Below are 21,994 nucleotides of genomic sequence, written 5' to 3' on the forward strand. Positions count from 1 at the left end.
ACACACACATACACACACACACACACACACACACACACACACACAGACACACACACACACAAGCACACTGCACTTTCTGCACTAAACCCAAACATACACACACTGACACACAACTCATACTCACACACATACACACACACACACACACACACACACACACACATACACAGGTACACACACACAGACGCACACCGCACTTTCTACCTGCACTAAACACACACACACACACACACACACACACACACACACACACACACACACACACACACACACACACACACACACACACACACACACACGCACACAAAACACATACAAACACACACACACACATACTGCTGCTGGTGTATTTAAATAAAAACCTTTTTTAATTATTTATTTCTTCAAATGCTACTATTACTATGTCAGAACGCTATAAAGGACTTTTAGGAAAAAGAACAACAAAATACCTCCTCTTAATGTATGTTCTCTACAAGTCTTCTGTTGTCCAGTCTTGCACTTTAAATGTCTGTATGAGCAATGTCTACGTCCATACTGTCTATGTCCATGTATGAGTACTGTCTATGTCTATACTGTCTATGTCCTTACCTAGATTAGTCTATGTCTGCATGGGAGAGCAAGAAACGCAATTTCAAATTCTTTGTATGACCAGTGCATGTAAAGAAATTGACAATAAACTTGACTTGACTTGACTTGACTTGACTTGACTATTTTTCCTATTTTGCAATGAGAAAACCTGTCAATAATTAGGTCATAGTCTAAATCTATATCTAGGACAACCTTATCTGATCAATGTAATATAAAGTCGAATTTACAACATTTCCCATCCAATCTAAACAACATTTTGCTTCAGAAAAGATCCTCAAGAGTGTACTTTTCAATTGACAACATGACAAATCGATCTGACTAGCTTGTCCATACACGGACCACACTGTGAAACAATGGCTAACCATTCTGCTGGCACTGATATGTTCATTGACACAAAAACTTGGGTTTTGAGCAAGAGACTCGATGTAGATGTAGTTTATATGGAACTGTCTACTGCCCGTGTTCATGGTGTGTTGTAGAGGATTCTTGACACTTGGCAGTCAGCTGCATCATCTTTGAAAGATATGTTGGGGTAGCCCAGTCTGTAGTTTTCCCCCTTGGTGTATAGGTATGTGTATGCATCTTTGTGATTGTCTTTGTCCTTGTCTTGGTATTTATATGTTGTTTCTTAGCCTTCTTGTTTTAGTTTTTGCCTTTTTTTTCATTCTTGTTCTTGTATTGGTTTTGTGTGTATGTTGTATGTTGTGTGTTGGCCAATAAGCAAACACACTTGGGCGCATAATAACAAACGTCATGAACGTCAACTGTCAGCGATTGGTCACCACTCATTTAGATCCAGAGCTGAGCTCACTCCTCCCACCCAAGCGCTCCAGGGGGTCAGACCATAAATGAATTACGAAGTAATTAATGTGATCTGCTAAAACCAGGCTACCGTCCCCTTGGAGCAACGTGTGGTTAGATGCCCTGCTCAAGGACACTCCTCCATCCATATTTGTCCATTTGGCATTTGAACCAGCAGCCCTGCTTTGAAACTCACCCGTTGAGCAGTTTTATCATGTAGTCCCCGGTGACCATGATGTTCTGGGCCACTTGGGTGGTCATGATGTCTTCTTTATCCGGTAGGGACTTCGGCTCAGGAATAGGAGGCAAGGGTACCTTTGCAGGTAGCTCAGCTTGCCTCAGCTCATCTCTCAGAACCCTAAGGTTGGCCGTGTGTGTGTGTGTGTGTGTGTGTGTGTGTGTGTGTGTGTGTGTGTGTGTGTGTGTGTGTGTGTGTGTTTTCATCCCATGATATGTGTGTGTTTTTGTTGTGTGTGTGTGTGTGTGTGTGTGTTTGAGTGAGTGAGTGAGAGAGAATGAGAGGATGAGAGAACAACAGATAGAACACAAGTGGTACAACACCTGATCACTACAACATGAGAGGAAGATGTTCTGCTGTTCACATCACATTATTAGTGTTATATTTTAATGCTTTTTTGATTTGACTGATGTTTTATCTGCTGCTCTTAGCATTTTTCGATGACTTAAACAAGTGGGCCCTGCCATGAACACATGGTGTGCCCCATATATACTGTACACAGCCCTGGCACTGATCCAGCAGGTTGCTGAAGGAATGCAGTCAGTAGTAGTGTGTCTGTCTAGTATAAGCGTCCATCACAGCAATGTGTTCATATGCATAAACTCAGCATAAACACATATGCATATGCTCAGTCATTGTGCAACACACGACTTGAGAGTATTCCCATTTGTTTTGTCTCAGTCACTTGCAAAGGGACAGGTATTTACTGATTAGGCCAAAAATGCTGATTATTGCATCTTCTTTAACCTTCTAACTCTTGTGACGTCATAGTCCAGACATGTCCCCATAAGGGCTTCCGCACACCGGCTCCAACAAAGCGCTGAGCACTGCTCAGCTAAAATTCGATTCCATTGTTTTCAATAGAACCACGCACACTGGCGCCGATGTCCGTGGACATTGGCCGATGTCGGATAGCAATTAGAGACAAGTTCTATTTTGTTGGCGCCGCCCATTGACTAACAATGCAATGTTGGTTTGAAATTGGGTTTGGGGGTCCGAATTCTGTTGGAAGCAAAAGTGCGCCGCACTTTGTCGGAGCCGGTGTGCAGAAGCCCTAAACCACCACTGAGTCATGACCCCTTAAACCATGATTGGGTCAGGGTTTTATATCTGAAGTTCTGTCGTGTACAGTCTGAACTCTGAAATGACACAAATTTCACTATTTTTAAACATTTTTAAGTTTACTCCCACTTTTCTGGGACATTGGGGAAGGATGGTTCACCTAACCCTTTTGTTGTGTTCGTCATTTTGACCCGTATTCAAGTTTTAGTGTGAAAAAAACACACTTTCCTTTATTTTCGTGGAATGAGGATTCATCTAATCCTCAGTCACAATCATTTCAACACAAAAAAGTATGTGTTATCATTTTAGTACATTTTAAAGGTCCAAAAAAAAAGTTACATCTGTGGTGTTTGGGTCAAAATTGACCCGGCATAGATTTTTGGTTGTTGTATGCATTTCTGAATAACTGTTGGTTGCCCTTTGTCTTCAGTTTGGTGATTCATGGTGAGGAAAATATATTTCTTGCCTAAAAAAAAATTGCCAGCCTTTTCATATTACAAATCCAAAATAGCCGCCGGACAGTCCCATACACTACAATACGTCATATCTCCTGTTGTGAAAGGAGTACATATGTATTTCTGGTGTCTACTCATATGTTTTCATGGTCAGGGGATCCATTTCTGCATTATATAATGAGATTTTTTGCACATTTGTTTGCAAAATAATTTTTTGCACATTATTTTGTCCAAAAATCATATCAAAAATTCATAATGGCACCCAAACATATAGAACTAGTCTTATACTTTCCATAAAGTTGATGTGGCAATGAGATAATGGTCCATGTTCATAGCATAGTGAATTCAGATGAATAGTGTGACTTTTTTCATGTTCATTGAGGTGTTCATTTCCTATATCTTTGCCTTAGACTGGCGGAATAGCTGTGACTCTGACAGAATTGTTATTTTGTATATTTAAACACTACAATCATAAATATTGAAAAACACCAAGTCAACATAGTTAAATATTGATTATTTTATGCACTGGAAAAACTAATTTGGTTGACATGTGGTCTTTATCCTGCTTTAAATCTCTTTGGGTTGGTTTGGACCCGAACACCACAAAAGTCACTATTGATGATATTTTCTAATATTAGAGAAAAACTAATAAAATAAATTTGGGGGTTGTTGTACTCTCATGTCAGCTGTAATACATGGACAACACAATCACTAATTGTATCACTTTAGGACATATTAATAGTGAATTTATGCAGGTTTTGATAGTTTTGGTCATCAAAATCAATTTGCATAATGTAAGATAAAAGACCTGTAATGTCAAAAAGATGAATAAATAACATACTATTTCCATGGATATGAATACATACCAAGTTAGCTATGAGATGAAAAACAATATTTGATGAGAACTAGTGTTTTTAGGTATTTCATGGCTGAGTTTTGTTATCACGGGTCAAAAATGACCCGAACACCACAGGTGTATGCAGCTTATGAACACAACACAAGGGTTAAACCACTTTTGGTCAGTTTTTTCAAAAATGTTAGTTAGTTAGAGCTTTATTTGTCCCAGTGGGAAAATTGTATTTGCAGCACACTCTCTGCCACTAGACGTGTGGCACAGACAAACATACTGTATGTACTCGCATGTGTGTGTGTTTGTGTGTGCGTGTGTGTGTGTATGCGTGTGTATGCATGCATGTGTGTGTACCATTTCGTATTTGGTGTTTGAAAGGTTTGAAATGGCCTGCTGCATGCTATTCTTTAGACTCACAGAAGTATGTGCGATGCTATCAGTGTGTGTGTGTGTGTGTGTGTGTGTGTGTGTGTGTGTGTGTGTGTGTGTGTGTGTGTGTGTGTGTGTGTGTGTGTACCATTTTGTATTTGGTGTTTGACATGTGATGGGGAACATGATAATTTGTTCTGAAGTGAAAATATGTCATCTGTCTAGTTTTACTTGTTTCCTACCAGAATTACTTTTTGAATTGAATATACAAAACTGACCTGTTCAAGATTTTTTCGGTCATCTGCATCTCTGCTATAATAAACAAAACACACATCATTAATATAATTTAAACTGACTACTATTATTAGGCCAAATTATAGTAGTAAATCATACAACTCAACTTACCACTCACACTGCCAGTCGTCATAGTTGGTTTTTCTGAGTTCAGTTGAACTAGTATTGTGATGAGTGAGCCGACTTCTCAGGACCTGTAGACTCAAATATCAATGTGTACCTTTCTCAAATGTGATACTCCTGAAAAAAGATGAAGTTGAGGATTTTCTGCCAATTCCACTGACAGATTCAAAGGATGTTTCCAGAGCAACGTCCACAGACAGAGTGACTTCTTGAGCACAGACTCACTTGTCTACTGAGGATAGTCATGACATCACCTTAAAGGCACAATGTGTCACTTTCACTATGTAATTGGCCTGTGATTATACCAACAAAAGTGTAATAGTTAGCATACCTATGCCAAAATGAAGAATATTTATTTAAAAATAAATACCACTGGTTTGCACAGACATTTTGGGGGCAGGTGCCCGGGGGGTGGCAGAGGGTCATGGAACTGCCGGCTGCCACGAAGGCTACGTAAATGTAGGCACAAAATAGGCATAATATAATATAATATAATATAATATAATATAATATAATATAATATAATATAATATAATATAATATAATATAATATAGGCCTAATTCAGCATATAACATAGCCATATTATCATTATCATTAATGTTTATCATGAATATATTATTTATCATATACATTTTAATAGACTAAGGTAATACAGGATCTTGTATGATTGTATGGGGGGGGGGGGGGTTGGTGCACAGTCAACATGGCATGTGTTGATTTTTGCCACACAAGAATTGCAACTGCACTCAATGCTAAACAATAATTATCAGTCACAGAAATAAATATAGGCAGGTCATCAGTTGGAAAAATTAGGCCTTTTTCCTGCCAAAGTTTTCTCTGACCAGAAGGTCTTTATAAAACTTTCCAAAATGGCTGATTGTCATGCATTTCACAACAGCCGTGTCCAACAGTTTGGAACAACAGCTAATAACCTAACTTTCAATTAATCACTTGGCCTCATATGAAAGCTACAACTCTCCCGAATAAAGTAATAAAATAAATGTCATGCACCAAATAAAGTTGGACCTTTTAATGAACACAAACAGGACAGACTTTCACAAGATTTGTCGCCTATCGAACATAATGCGAAAATGAGCAGATAAGTCACTTCAAAACACTTTGAATACGCAGATCGGGTGTCATTTTTAATCATTGAATCACCTCACCTCTTCAGAAAATCAACTTTGGCCTTGGGTGTATGTTTAGGGTCATTGTAATCGAATCATGGAAAGCAACACAATGAAAAACAATGAAGGTCAATGAGAGATGGTGACATATTTGCTATTCGTAGAGCAATACATTTTTAAATTCATGATTTAATCAATGATAAAAGCCCTCACACACCAGCAGCATTCATTCAGCTCCACATAAAAGCTGTATCCCTCCCATGTTTGACTTTAGGAACCATGTATTGTTTTCAGATTCCTGCTAAGGTTTTCAGTGTGGGTTACTAACCAGAAGGCCTATTGGAACAGTCATGGGCGTCAAAATTTAATATAGCTGCCTTGCTGATTTCTTAAATGTGCTGCTTTTCAAGAATTTTACAAATAGACAGGTGACTGCTGAAAGGAAAAATTGTGTGTGTGTGTGTATGTGTGTTTCTCAAGTGTTTCTTCTTTGCTCAGTAGGAGCCAATAGGTATGACCCATCTCTCCTATTGTGCTATTGTATTATATAATATTTGCATTCATGTCCTTGGATTGTAAAATGAACTTATATCCAACATGATCTCCAAAAATTCTGTGCTCCTGGACATGGATGTTAAGGACACAAAATCCGTGTCCAGGAGCACGGATTTTGCCAAAATTCCGCGCTCCTGGACACGGAATTGTTTTCCGTGCTCCTGGACACGGAATTGCTTGAAGTGCTCTCTAGGCTAATTTCACAGTCTTGTGTTTTCTCAGGATTTTTCTCATTTCAAATATTTTGTCTAAAAAAAAACATTCTTACTGACAGGTTAGGGTTAGGGATTGTTTTGGTCTGGGCACAGCTAGTTTTCTTTCATTCATTATATGAGTTTGATAGCCTAGCATCAACTGGAAAAAATATGTCTTTAATGACAGGTTAAGGTTATGGAATGTTTTGGTCAGGGCACAACTTAAATTGCTATAGCATTATTTTGTTTAGGATTAGCATTTGGTATGTATTTTCTAATGATAGAGTTAACACAGTGCTGTGGTAATAGCCTATAGAAAGCACTTCCGTGTGCCCATCACGGAAAACAATTCCGTGTCCAGGAGCACGGAAAACAATTCCGTGTCCAGGAGCACGGAATTTTGGCAAAATCCGTGCTCCTGGACACGGATTTCGTGTCCTTAACATCCGTGTCCAGGAGCACGGAATTTTTGGAGATCAGGCTGTTATATCATTTCAAGTAAGGGGGAGAAATAGAACGAAGGAAAGACAACATTTATTGCTGTAAGTGGGGCAGGAGTTGTATTTGTCATGCAAAACGTATTTTAAAAATATATAATGTCAAATCACTTGGAAAAAATATGATGTACGCAGCATATTCATGTTTTTTGGGGAAAAAAAGTTTAAAGGTACACTGTGCAGAAAATGGTCAAAAAAGGTACTGCAACTATGCTGCTCATTGAAACTGGGCTGCCTATTGCCACATTTGATCTTTACATGAAAGTTTACTAAGTAATAAACTGATATTTTCTAGTATGGCCCATGTACAGTCATTTTTGCAGCTAAAACTGCCTTTTTCTGGAAATTCAAAATGGAGAGATCCCCCTTTTCATGTATGAAAAGTGCAATTTTTCCAGGCATAATGAATTTTGATGGTGGTGGTAAGTATTCATAGAAAAGGTAACATTAATGAATGGGAAGCATGAATCCTGGAAATAAACAACTAAAAATCTCACACAGTGTCCCTTTAAGTGTTTTCTTCTTTTGACAATATTACCCATTGCGTTCATGTCCTTGAATTTAAAATTAACTGAAATCATTTAAATCAATATTAAGTTAAAAGAAAAGAAAAGTAAGATAGAACGAAGGAAAGACAACAATTAATGCTGTAAGTGTGGGGCAGGAGTTGTATTTGTCATGCAATACATATTTTATAAATATATATATAATGTCAAATCACAGTGAAAAAGTATGATGTACACAGTATGAAATTCATGTTATTTAAAAAGAGAAATTCCCACACCCAAAATAACCCATTATCACATCTTACTTCATGAAATTCCATAACGGCCTCTTATATTGTAAACTTTCTCACGAATAAATATTCAGAAGCAGAGCTATAAACAAAGACGTGTACCTGATTATTAAATTAGTTGATTGGGGACAGGAGGTAGATTCCACGTTTCCTGATGTAAAACATCTACTTTTCTTTTCTAAATGGCACTTTTGTGATTGGATCCCGGTGGAGTTTAGGTATCCATTGATTAGCCCAGTGGTTCCCAAACTTATTCAGCGGGAACCCCCTCTTGCCCTTTTGGACTCAAGAATATTTTTGTGACACCCCCGTACCCACCCACCATAGTCTTGGCCTAGCAATGGATTTCTAGCAATATTAGCGGACAAACTATTCATGGAAAATCTTAATGGCAATATTAATGGAGAAACTTCTTTGTCCATTAATATTGCTAGATTTTCCATTAATAGTCTGTCCGCTAATATTGCTAGTAATCCACAGGAAAGCAAATACATTTGTACATCTATAAGCTATTAGCTGCTAAACTGTGGAGTTCCCATTTTTATGCACTGTCCCTTTGGTCCGCGAGCACCCTTCACTACCCCCGTGACCCCCTTAAACCTGGCTCAAACTACGCGACTATCGGCCCGATTCTCAGCTGAAAACCCCCCTTACAACAATCGCTGGAATGTTACCCCCCAGGACCATCGCAGGCGATTGTCGGGGAAGATTTCCTCGTCGTGTGCGACGTTCTAAGATAGAACTTTAACAGCTCAGAGAGTCGCCGATCACAAACCGTAGAATTCAAACGCTGTTTGATATTTGCGACTGGAAATAGAACGTTGGGCATTGTCTCGGTGGCTGGGAGCAGCGATAAGATTGACAGTTGCGATTCCCTTCTAGTGTGCGGTGCACCCCAACGTCAAAATCGGACACAATTGTGAGTCGTGTAGTTTGAGCCTGGATTTAGGGATCCCGACCCCCAAGTTTGAGAACCACAGGGTTATCCTATGACGGATACCACACTATTATTGCTGGTGTTTTTGAATGGTTAAAAAAATACATGAAAAAATAGAGCATTGATACTTGGAAAATATACATTGATTAACATACTTGTGCTATGCTAGATTTGATAGTATAGTGTAGATGAGAAAGCAAAAAAAAAACATTGTCATAATTGGCACTGCTGCTACTACATCCTAAAATTCCATCGCTACAATTGGAAGTGTTCATCTAGACATCTCTACCAGGCTTGTACGAAATTCCGAATTGGCTGAATTTGAATTCAATGTAATGCCATAATACGAACACTAGGTGGTGGTGTTCTATATAATCTCAATGGGTGGTGTAGCTTAAATTCAAAGAAATTCAAGGTAATGACACCACCTAGTGTTAGTATTATGGCATTACTTTGAGTTCAAATTCATCCAGTTCGGAATTTCGTACAAGCCTGATCTCTACCCATAGTCCCTCGTCATCACTATCCTGGTTCCTACCAGACCTCTGTGCGTTTTGAGCTCTGGAGCTCATGAAGCTGCGTGGAACTACAGGTCGGGCAAGAGCCAGGCAACGTCATCGCTGCCCTACAAAGGCAAAGTTCAACTGCAAAGTTTGACGATATATGTAGTCAAAATTGAGTTTAGACTGAAAAAAGTAGTCATTACATCCCCTTTATCTTGTGACAAAACCTTGGGGCTCCAAATGTGTCCCCCTTTTCTAGAGATATTGCTTTGACAAATTGGCAGTAATTACAATATCCAACCTTATATCATATCAAGGCTTTGACTGCATTTGTCTCAGTTTCTGTTGGTCTAGTTACAGCCAGGTCCGGATTAATGCACAGGCTAGATATTGCTGCAGCCTAGGGGCCCCCACCTCCCAGGGGCCCCCTGAATGGCTAAAAGTGAAAAATTCTACAATTGTGACATGACGCAATATTGAAAAATTCACCTGTGGTGTTGCGTACAGTTGGTAGACATGTTTTCCTTAACTCCTATCTCATAATTATGACACTGTCTATGTAAATTTATCAAGAAATTTGTCCTCCAGGGGGCCCAAAAGCAATCTGTAGCCTAGGGGCCCCAGTCTCTCTTAATCCGACCCTGGTTACAGCACTTTGCCTTTGTAGGGCAGCATGCTCCTCCCTTCCCTCAGTGTTGAGTTTTGCCTTTCAGCACAAGAACGAGGCAGCTTCCCAGTACGATGCCGCCCAGGAAGCATGCGAGCCCGATGGCCTGGCCAGAGGGAGGCTCTGTGGGGATGAGACCCGGTACCGACTCGATCCGGAAGCAAGTGATGGGAGCGATGCTGCAAAACTGTGAGAGACAAAGACATTACACATGAACAGTTGGTAACACTTTATAATAATGAATGCATAAAAAGCATTATAAAGACTTAGCAAATAATTTACTAATAATAACTAAACCTTAACAAATGTTTTTCATTATTTACTAAATTTATATTCCTGCTTTATGAAATATTTACAAATGATATGTTCAACATTTCACAAACCTTTCAACAGTGTATTTTTATTCATTTACCAAAGAAATAAATGTTTGATGAATAAAAATATTAACATAACATTTACATATCATTTACAAACATTTGTTAATGTTTTGTTCATAAATAGTTAATTATTTGTTAAGTCTTTATAATGCTTTTTTTCATCCATTATTATAAAGTGTTACTGAACAGTTTTTTTGCGACTTATACATGAAAACAATACATACCGTAAGGAATATGGAATTAATTTGATAAAATAATCGTTATATCTTATTAAACATAAATAATGACAAAAATAGTTAAACAATATTTTCTGTACACCACACAACTCAAAGTAAGAAAAAAACATACATACAACAAAACAGTTCACCCATCGCTCTCCTGCAAATAGTAGCGATATACTGTATGGGCAACATGTCATCATGCATAGGCGTGTCTATGACACGCTGATTTGAACCCACTTTCGCGTGTGTCCAATACGCATTTCCAAGTTAAAGCGTGCTCCACAATGCCCTGTGACAGGTTAGGTTTAGGGATGGTTTAAGTTTAGGCACAATTTAGGTAGAAAATCGCCTAATCTCGCTGTTCTTGGCAAAAGTAAAGCAGCAGAAACATTGCTTTCTGACAGGTTAGGTTTAGGGGTGGTTTTGGTTAGGGCACAGCAAAGCATATTTGCGTTTAGTAACAGAAATGTGCTGTGACAAAACAAAATCGCAGACACGGCGGGAAAACTGCGTAAACCTCGTCACGTGTCAAAAGTGCATGAAAACGCTTTACCGTTGCGTTGAGGAGCACGCTTTAACTTCAAAATGCGTCGCACCAACACGCTGAATGCACTAGCGTGCGATACATACGCTAAAGCATCATGACAGCTTGGTATGGGAGTAATGCTTCCTAGCTTGATTCAAGAGTAATGTGCAGTGCTCACCCATCCTCCCATCTTGATGACCCACTGCAGCAAGTTGGTCTTGAAGTAGTCAAGAGTCCAGGACAGGATGGCTGTGACCTGCTCTGGCAGACGAGCCAACACCATCTAGAAGAGAATAGAATGGAATAGAATAGAATAGAATAGAATAAGGTGCTGTTTATACATACATGGATATTCTGATAAACAAACATTTTTCTTCTCTACGCTTAGCAAAATATTTTCGTTCACATCAAAGGCAAATACGCATAAATATTCTGTTGAGAGCTGTCATAAATACGTTAAGTCTGTGCAGGGTAAGGAGAGTGCCATTCAAGTCTCCGTTTATCAATGTTTATATACAAACGCTAACCGGAGTTTTAAAAATCTCCACTTTTACAGGAGTTTTTTTTAACCTTCGTTTATAGAGTGAAAACCTCAGTTTATAGAGTGAAAACCTCAGTTTGTCTTTTTATTTGTCATTGTAACAAGTACATCAAAATTGACGAGCCAACACCATCTATGAGGCGAAATCGTAACCTGGTCATGTTAGGTGCCCAGAGCAACCTATTACATTGGCATATCTCTATATACTTAAAGAATCTCTGCTTGTACTTTACCTTTACAATGAGCTTTGCGACGGTGTAGATCAGCACGACTATCCTGCCCCAGTTGATGCCGTCTGCAAAGACCTGCTGTGCCACCTGGCAAGGCAAGGCAAGGCAAGTTTATTTATATAGCGCATTTCATACACAGGTGCAACTCAATGTGCTTCACAAAGTTAACAAATGTAAATGAAAGGAAACAGGGAAGAAAGAAGGAAATAAATTAGAGTCAAAAAAACATTTAAAACATTAAGATAAAACAGAATGTAAAAATGATAATAAAATGGAAACCTGGAATATGTTCTGGGAGAAAGACTGGGGGTTGGCCATAATAGTCCTCGCCAGCCCATCGATAGTGCTGTGGGGAGACAACAGACAGATCAGAGGGGACACTAAGAACATGGTTAACCCATTGACGCCTAAGGCACCTGCAAAAAAGGGTACTGAATGCCTGAGCCCTTTTTAAGAAAAGCTGCCCTCAGCCTATAAAAACCTAAATATCTAAGCTTCTGAAGCACATACAAATATGCACTAAGTTGCATTTAAACACTAAGACCCTCATCTTTCATTAGAATGTGTTCATTCATCTCAAACAAACAGAGATTTTTAATAAAGTTGTCTAGAATCTCATGAGCCTGAATGTTGCGTAATGCAGCTCCAGGCACCAGGGTCAATGTTGCGCAACGCAACATCAGGCATCAATGGGTTAAGTGAGAAAAAACACTTATTTAACCTACAGGAAGTGGTTAACATATAACATATGGCTGCAGGCATCATTCAGCTAAGAAAATGAGGACTCCGGGCTCTTCTATTAGGTGATTTACAGTAGCTCTACCTCAGGCTAACTTAACTTGGATTATTACTTAACCAGCTTCGAAGTATACCCCCCATGGTTACTGCACAGAACACATGGAAAAACCTTTGACTCTTGACCTATTTTTATTATTATTTTATTGTTATTTTCATTTTCATTTAGTTTAACTTTTTTCATGAATATTTACCACCATTGTCAATTTCTGACTTGGAAATGTACATTATTCATTCATACATGCGTAGGTGGATCTTCTCCTAGTGAACTTGAAGAAGCGCAAGCGAAACGCGTTTTTCACAAAATAAAAAAATAAGTCCACCAGTGTGCGGTGATTCTTCCTTTTTTTCCCTCATGGATCTTCTCCGTATTCGGCATTTTCAGTTCCTTGCCAGCTAAACTATACTATACTATACTATACTTTGGCCAGAGAAGTAAATTAGTTTGTAAAGATTCATGACAAAAATCTAATCTGTAGCGTTTTGGAGAACACCTGACGAAGACCAGACTGCATGGTCGAAACGTTGTGTTAATAAACCAGGAGCAGCAACAGTGTGCGGAGCTTCCTTCTTTTCATCAAAAATCTAATCTGTGACTGGATAACAACGAAAATTACACACTGAACCTTTAAATCTGGACCTGAAATGGTGCGTTGCCCTGATGTTTGGGAAATACTATCCTATTACACATACAGTAGAAGGTATTATTTTAGGTTAAAGGGTACTGTCGACTTGGAGTAATGTGGAGTTAGATTGCCCTGCTTAAGGGCACTCCTCCACCCATATTTTGCCTTTAACCCATTTTGTCCTAAGCCCTTTTTGGGAAAGGGTATAAAATCCTAAATATCTCAGCCTCCGAAGCACATACAAACATGAAATTTAAAAGCTAGGATCCTCGTCTTGCCTTAGAATGTGCTCATTCAGCTCTAACTTACCCACATTTTTGGTAAAACAGCTAAAATCTCAAGAACTTGAATGCAGCGTATATGTGTCTCCAGGACACAATGGGTTAAGGGCACTCCTTCACCCATATTTTGCCTACAATACTTGCAGTTGGGCATTTGAACAGGCAGCAGCCCATTGAAACTCACTCGTTTAGCGGCTTGTGTTTGACGAGGTCATCTCCGATGATCTTGATGGTCTGGGCAAGCTGGGTGGTCAGGATGTCGTCTTTATCAGGTAAGGGCTTCGTCTCAGGAAGAGGAGGCATGGCTACCCCTGCAGGAAGCTCAGCCTGCCTCAGCTCATCTCGCAGAACCCTACAGGTGACCGTGTGTGTGTGTGTGTGTGTGTGTGTGTGTGTGTGTGTGTGTGTGTGTGTGTGTGTGTGTGTGTGTGTGTGTGTGTGTGTGTGTGTGTGTGTGTGTGTGTGTGTGTGTGTGTGTGTGTGTGTGTGTGTGTGTGTTTATCCCATAATGGGTGTGTGTTTGTTGTGTGAGTGAAAGTGAGAGTGAGAGAAAGAGAGAGAGAGAGAGAGAGAGAGAGAGAGAGAGAGAGAGAGAGAGAGAGGGAGAGAGGGAGGGAGTGTGTGTGAGAGAGAGAATGACAGAACAGACAGAACTTGATTTCCCTCTAGGAATCAATAAAGTTACTCTACTCTACAAGTGGTGCGAGACCTGATCACTACAACAACAGAGTAAGATGTTCTGCTGTTTACATTAGGCTTCACTGACTTGTTTTTGTATATTCATGTCTTCTTGATTTGACTGCTGTTTTATTATCTACTGCTGTTTGCATTTTTTGCATATCTCTATCCACTGTCGCTGAATGAAATGTGGTAGAAAGTAACTGCCAGTAGACTGTATGGGGTGGGTTAATAACGTTTTTTTTTTTTCGCTTTTTTTTTGGGGGGGGGGGGGTTCTCAGAAGTCAGGTGGTACAACCACAGCTAATGCCCATACATTATTTAGTATTATTAATGTACATACTATCCATACAATAGTGGCATTGGCTGTGGTTACACCACCCTGGCATGTGCTGCTAGTAAACTAATTGACTCGGGTACAGAGCTTTGATCGAGACGTGCTGTACAGCAGCCTCCCATACCTCCCTGTAATCTGAACTGTGTAGGCGTGCAGTACAGTATGCAAACCCAGGGGCCTGGGAAGCCAACAGGGGGGGGAAAGGGGGTATGACGTCCCGGGCCCAGGGATAGAGGAGGCCCAGGGATATTCTATGTGTTTACTGCAATGTGCAATAATGCGTATTAGGTCTTTGTGTATGTTTTTTTTTTATTTGTGTATTTATTTATATAAGCTGTCAGACACCTTAATTTCCCTCGAGATTAATACAAGTACTCTATTACTCTAGGAGTCCCAGAATTGAGTGTCAAGAACATTGCACATCTATTGAGTGGAGGAGGGGGGCCTTTTAGATGACTTTGTCCCGGGCCCGGCCAAAGCTGTCAGCAGGCCCTGCCATGAACACATGGTGTGCCTCATATACTGTACACAGCCCTGGCGCTGATCCAGCAGGTTGCTGAAGGAATGCAGTCAGTAGTAGTGTGTCTAGTTGAAGCGCCCATTACAGCAATGTGATTCATGCAGTATACATGAACTCATAAGGTAGTTTGGTCAACTCATTGCGCAACACACCACTTGGCGGTGTTCCCGCAGTTTTGTTTTGCCACAGTCACTTGCAAAGGGACACACACTGAGGAAAATAGGACTGTGTACCACTACCCTTTGTACAGCTCAACTTAAGATAACAAAAGTTTTTATATCAAAATATCAAACATTCCCATCAAATGCACTTCCCCATTACTGTACAGTCATTAAATGACGCACAGAATGATGTGATTTCACAAGAATGTTCCATTAAGAAATCTCAACATGGCCAGGCAGTTTGCTGCCATACACAGGCAAAGTGCAGTAACTACATATTGGGTCAAAAAAGTTGAGTTTAGACTGAAGAGTGTCTTCATCACTCCTCCTTTATCTTGTGACAAAGACGTATGTGTCCAAATGTGTCCCGTTTTAGAGTTATTACCATGTCAAATTTGCAGTAACTACAATATCCAACCTTATACCAAGGTTTTGAAGGCATTTTCCCCGGTTTCAATATTGGTGTAGTTACTGGACTTAGGTAGAGTGGCTTCTCGTGTCATTTCTCTTGATCTAGTTAGTGATGTCATGATGATTCAGGTGTGATGTGAAACTGAAACCAACCTCATCATGATGGCCTCAGTAATTTGCTCATCTGTTGTGTTTTGCTCATCTGTTGAAAACAAAGTTACCAAATTACTGAACATCAATCCCACCTCAACCTTATACTCCTAACATACACTATATGATCATTCAAGATTCAGATGTACAGTGATGAGCTCATCTGTTGAAAACAAAGTTAACAAATCACTGAACACAAGTCCTACTTTTATCCTATACTGTAACATATGAACATTCATGACAGATTCCAAAATAAAAAAACATGCCTTCTTGTTTTAAAAATGCTTACCATTGGAAGATCCTCCTGAGGCCATGGTAGTATAGAATAGCCCGTCTATACTAATCCAAAGGCAAAACAGACCTCCTTTCGCCTCCTTCTTCTCCTCTCTCCCTCACCACTCCCTTGAGCTGAATGAAGTAGTCCAACAACACTATAATTACTGTGTGACTCCAGTATTTGTCACACCCGAGAAAACAAAATGGCACAAGTGGTGTTTTACACTTCTTACTGTAACTTCCTGTAACTTCTATCTGTCCGAGTTGCCTCTGTTGTTCTCAAGATACAATAACACTGCGAGGGGGGAAAAAATGTACAGCCACACACAGCCAGGCAGCCTTTCAAACTCACTTCCTGCTTTCTCCCTTGTAGTTGTAACCCATGACCCATGAGTCATGGCATCGTCTTAAAGCCACAGTGGCCTATTTCTACCAAGTCAATGCAAACAATGCAAGCTGACAACAAGGCAAGAGCTCTCCTCCAACATACTGTATACTGTAAACAACAGTAGGCCTACAGGTACGTGTTTTAATATGTTTAATTTTGTGATGCAAAAACAAAAACTGCTTAGGTGGCTTGTGTGTGTTTCTTTAATTCCCTTTGATTTCACATGAATGGGGCTTAATGATATATGCTGATGCATGTGCTGGGACAGTTTGTTCTGAGTGCATTATTGGTCTTCACTGCCACTACACTTCCAGAGGGGCCTATCCAGATATGTAAGCAGGGAAGCTGACAGAGGGGGCACAAAGGGGCAAGTTGTCCCGGGCCCAGAGAGGGAGAGGGAAGGCGGCAGAATTGAGTCCTCATTACAGTGTATTGTTTATACAATTGTGTGTGGGAGGGCCTTTCAGATGGCTTTGTCTCGGGCCGGGCAAATGCTGTCAGCAGCCCTCTATGTAAGCTGTCAGTATTGATATAAGGCCCGGCCATAGACATGTTTACTGTCCGTAGTGATACATTGCCTGCCCATAGACGACGTGTATACAGTCAGGATACACTGAGAGGTTTTGCCAGTGCTCTGCCAACTTCCCAAAGGTTAAAGTCCTAAATAGACTTTTACAATAGTAAAACGCTGTTTTCAAAACTAATATAGGCCTATTACTTGTATGATAAGACAATTATGGAATTTATTTTTAATTCACATTTTACTGAGTGTCCCAACCTTCCAGAGTTGGAATGGTAGAGATTCAGAGGCTGGGTCAAATCTGTGGCCTGCCTTTTTATGTACACTTCTTAATGGGATTGACATGTCTGTTTTCCAGACACTAGACATTTAGTGAGGACCTAAATAGATGTCTATCAGCAGGCCCGTCAACAAGGGTGACAAATCGGTATGTCATCCCAGGCCCAGGTAGATAGGGGGCCCCATTACGTTGTATATAGTGGGTAGGAAGGCCTTTCAGAGTACTTTGTCCTGGGCCCAGCGAAAGTTGTCAGCGGCCCTGTCTATCGCACCCGCGGCACAGTGGCACATGCCCATACACCAGCAAACTCCCCCTGCTGGACATAGACGTACATTGCATCACTCCATTCCAACGCACTGAAGCCACGCAGGGGCGGATCTAAGCAAAATATATACATGGGGCCCTCAAAAGTCATGATGTATTTACAGACTACCTAAAATTGTGTTTTTTAGTGGTATTTTCGTGTTTTGTCTCTTGTGTTTTCGATTACTTTACATAAGTGACAAATTAAGGTCAAGCCTACTTTTTTGTATGTTTACTGCTACTAGTGTCACAGATGGAGCCTCTATGGGGGGCAGATTTGATCAGGGCCCTAGGCAATTGCCTAGATTTGCCTAATGGAAAGTCTGCCTCCGAGGCCACTGTGCACAGACCATAAACTGTGTCTGTGGCTGACCATGTGGCTGCATGTCTGCTGCTGACTGCATGTTATCAGCAGTGTCTGTCTGATGATAGCGTGGTCAATAAAGTCATCATTACAAACCTCATTGATTGCTTCACAGAGTGATGACTAGTGATCATGCAAGCACTGATTTGAGGAAGTGGAGTATATATAGATTGACTAGTGTACAGTATGTGAAACGCAAACACATCTTATACAAAACATGTACTTTTATTGAAACCAAATCTGTAACAAAATAACAATACATTTGAATAAAATAATTTGGTAGCACTTTATTTTAGGGATACATCTATAAGCACTAATACATGCAATGTTAATGCCTGGATAAGTAACTTGTAAGGCATGTGTTAAGCAAATGCTAAGGCCTACTAGGTCCTTACTAAGGTTAAATTGGTAATAAATCCCTTATTGTGCATGAACAAGACATTTGTGAATACATGCCTAACAAATGTTTGATTTTGCTTTGTACATGCCTTACAAGTTACTTATACAGGCACATTGTATGTATTAGTGCTAATAGATGTATCCCTAAAATAAAGTGTTACCAATAATTTATATACAATATATAAAATATAATTTGAATAAAATATAAGTGCAAATTTAACTCAAGGCAATGACACAAGGTTACAGTTGAATGATGCATTCAGAATAATGTTTTAACATGTTCTATATAGGCCCATAGGCCTGTACAGCCCCCCCACCCCCCCCCCCCCCCCCCCCCCCCCCCGACCCCCGACCCCCACCCCCGCCCCTTCTCCTTTCCCAAAAATAATATTAGTCAGTATAGCAATGCAAAAAACAACACATAGGGCTAAGCCTGCATTTGTCACATAGGGCTAAGCCTGCATCAGTCACATAGCGCTAAGCCTGCATCAGTCACATAGGACTAAACCTGCATTTGTCAACCCCCCCATCTCTCTCTCTCTTTGGTAATACTACATATCATTGTAATAATGCAATAAACAATACATTAACTACCACCCCCGCCGACCCCCCCACCCCCACACAAACACACACACACACACACACACACACACACACACACACACACACACACACACACACACACACACACACACACACACACACACACACACACACACACACACACACACACACACACACACACACACACACACGCATATCTACCATCAGGGCTAAATGCGTGGACTGATAACCCTCCCCCACCTCCACCTCCACCTCCACCCCCACCCCCTCCGCCCCCTAATTACTGCACCCCTCTAAAACGAGATGTTTCCCCTTCAATCACGTTGCCATAAGTCCAGAGAGAGAAGCATATCATGCGTCTTCATGATGATACCTAATAACACAATAGCGGACGAGCTGAGCACAATTAGGAATGAGTCTTCATGATATCTGCTACGTAGTGGACGAGCTGAGCACAATTAGGAATGAGTCTTCATGATGTCTAATATCTACTATGTAGCCTAGCACAATTACAAATACATCTTCATGATATCGACTACGTAGCCGACGAGCTGAGCACAATTAGGAATGAGTCTTCATGATATCTATTATCTACTACGCTACGTAGCCGACGTAATAACAATCATATCCCAGACAAGAGAAATTAATGGTGATGATTGTGCACCACAGCCCTCCGCTACCACTCCGAGCGCATGGCACACACAATACTCATAATAATCATCATCATGGTCGTCATCATCATCGTGGTAAGAATGAGAGTGATTATATTCAGATTTGCTGTAATGACAATGGTGGGCGGCTATTACTCATGTTCTGTGTGGACGCTTGGCTGCTTCTAATCTCTGCTCTCACAGGCAGGGCCGGGTTAAAGGTGGTATGGGGCCCCTAGGTTATAGGCTTTTGTAGGCCCCCCACAGAAGACAAATTCTGCAATAAATTTAAGTAAACAACGTCATAATTCCGAGACAGGAAGGAGTATCAACAAGATTGAAAACTCAAACTCAACAGCAGACTATTTTTTCAATTCTATTTATTGTCACAATTCCACAATTATTGATTCCCTCTTCCCACTGTCTCCAATTGTGGTCCCCCCTGGCAGGTGGGGGCCCCTAGGCTGCAGTCATATCTAGTCTGTGGGGGCCCCTTGGCAGGTTGGGTGCCCTAGGCTGAAGCCATACCTTGCCTGTGGTGGGGGCCCCTAGCCATATCTAGTCTGTGGGGGCCCCTTGGCAGGTTGGGTGCCCTAGGCTGAAGCCATACCTTGCCTGTGGGGGGCCCTGGCAGGTGGGGGCCCCTAGGTTGCAGCGTTATCTAGCCTGTGGGGGGGCCCTAGTAGGTGGGGCCCCTAGGCTGCAGCCATATAGCCTGTGGTGGGGGCCCTAGGCTGCAGCCATATCTAGCCTGTGTGCTAATCCGGCCCTGCTCAGATGGCGTAATGTGGATAGATCTGAGGGGAGCTGCGGCTGCCTTTTGTCTTCAAGTATGCGGTGTGGAGATGCCTGACAGAGGGACATGAGATGATGCAGTCAAGTGACTGAGTGTCTGATTACTGTATTGTTGACCTTATGTTTCTGATTGCAAGACACTGAAGAAGCCTCTTTAGTCAAAGATCCACACAAACACACACACACACATGAATGCATATTTGCACATGCATGCATGTGTTGTGTGTGTGAGCACGCACGCACGCACACACGAACACACACATACACACGCACGCACACACACATACACAGACACACACACACGCACACACACACACACACACACACACACACACACACACACATACACACACACACACACGCACACACACACACACACACACACACACACACACACACACACACACACACACGTGCAGTGGACAGAGGTATTATATTAGTTGGGCAGGGAATTGCCAACAATCTGATGATACAATACATAGGCTATCTCAATGCAGGGGTCACGCTACAATACACATTGCAATACATGCAATAAAGTAATAGTAAAAGTTTAAGTAAATTCATGGTGTAAGTACAACACTAGCACATGATATTACATGCCTGTTACACCATGTGCTCCATTGTACCTAATGAGGTACATAGACTGTGTTGTTACTGAAAGCACTAAAAACCCAAAAAGCAAGAACCCAAAACAAGTTACCTGTATTGGCAGGAAACTGTGTTTCTTTTTTTTACTTTTACTTTTATACTTTTGACACCTCTGGTGGTGATGGTTAGTATTTTTCAGTGAGGGAGTGTGAGTGTGTGCAGGATTGATGGTGGGTGTGTATTGGGCAGAGGCGCATCTTGCCACTAGGCAGGCAGCCGCTTGTGGCCAGCAAGCCTCTAAATGGTGAATAACAGCTCACACTTCGCTATATTCAAGATTCAAGATTCAAGATTCTTTTTAATAGTCCCGAAGGAAATTTGTCTTGGACATACATAGCTGCCATATACACACAACATACACATGACGCCAAAAAACAGAAACAACAATAAACACACGCATACATAGAAACACTCAAGTGCATATCCACCACAGCCCACCACCCGCATACATACATGGCATTACAGGATGGTAGTTGTTAATGGCCTGCGTTCAGTAGGTTAACAGAAACAGGGACAAAAGAAAACCTATACCTATTCAGAAACCTTTTCCTGTTTTTAACTGGTACTCTGAATCGCCTGCCAGAGGGTAGCAGCTCATATTCTGGGTACAGAACATGTGATGGATCCTCAGTTATTTTTCTAGCATGCCTAACTACAGACTCTTCATATATTGCTTGGAGGGTGGCAAATTTCTTTCAAATATCCACTGCCTTGCCATTTCGCTTGGGGCCCCAGCTGAACCTAGAGTCGCCTCTGGGATTGGGGGATGGGAATTGAGGGTTAGTGCAGATCGAAAACGAGTGTGAGCAGGGCCGTTGACAGACTTTGCTGGGCCCAGGACAAATTCATTCGAATGGGCCCCCTACCCAATACAATACTACAATATAATGGGGACC

At 41.0% G+C, this 21,994-nt stretch overlaps 1 protein-coding gene across 1 annotated transcript; it reads right to left on the minus strand.

Annotated features, from left to right (window-relative positions):
* Positions 1–7,799: 7,799 nt before the first annotated feature.
* Positions 7,800–16,520, minus strand: LOC134450635 (apoptosis regulator BAX-like). The gene is made up of 8 exons (XM_063200519.1): positions 16,421–16,520; positions 16,201–16,319; positions 15,915–15,963; positions 13,839–14,006; positions 12,232–12,298; positions 11,956–12,039; positions 11,360–11,464; positions 7,800–10,244 (listed from the first exon to the last, which is right to left on the minus strand). Exons 2-8 carry the CDS (start codon positions 16,223–16,225, stop codon positions 10,080–10,082), a joined length of 663 nt encoding a protein of 220 aa, XP_063056589.1. The 5' UTR covers positions 16,226–16,319; positions 16,421–16,520; the 3' UTR covers positions 7,800–10,079.
* Positions 16,521–21,994: the final 5,474 nt, after the last annotated feature.

This window comes from Engraulis encrasicolus, chromosome 6, assembly GCF_034702125.1.
Source record: "Engraulis encrasicolus isolate BLACKSEA-1 chromosome 6, IST_EnEncr_1.0, whole genome shotgun sequence".
Lineage (NCBI taxonomy): Eukaryota > Metazoa > Chordata > Actinopteri > Clupeiformes > Engraulidae > Engraulis > Engraulis encrasicolus.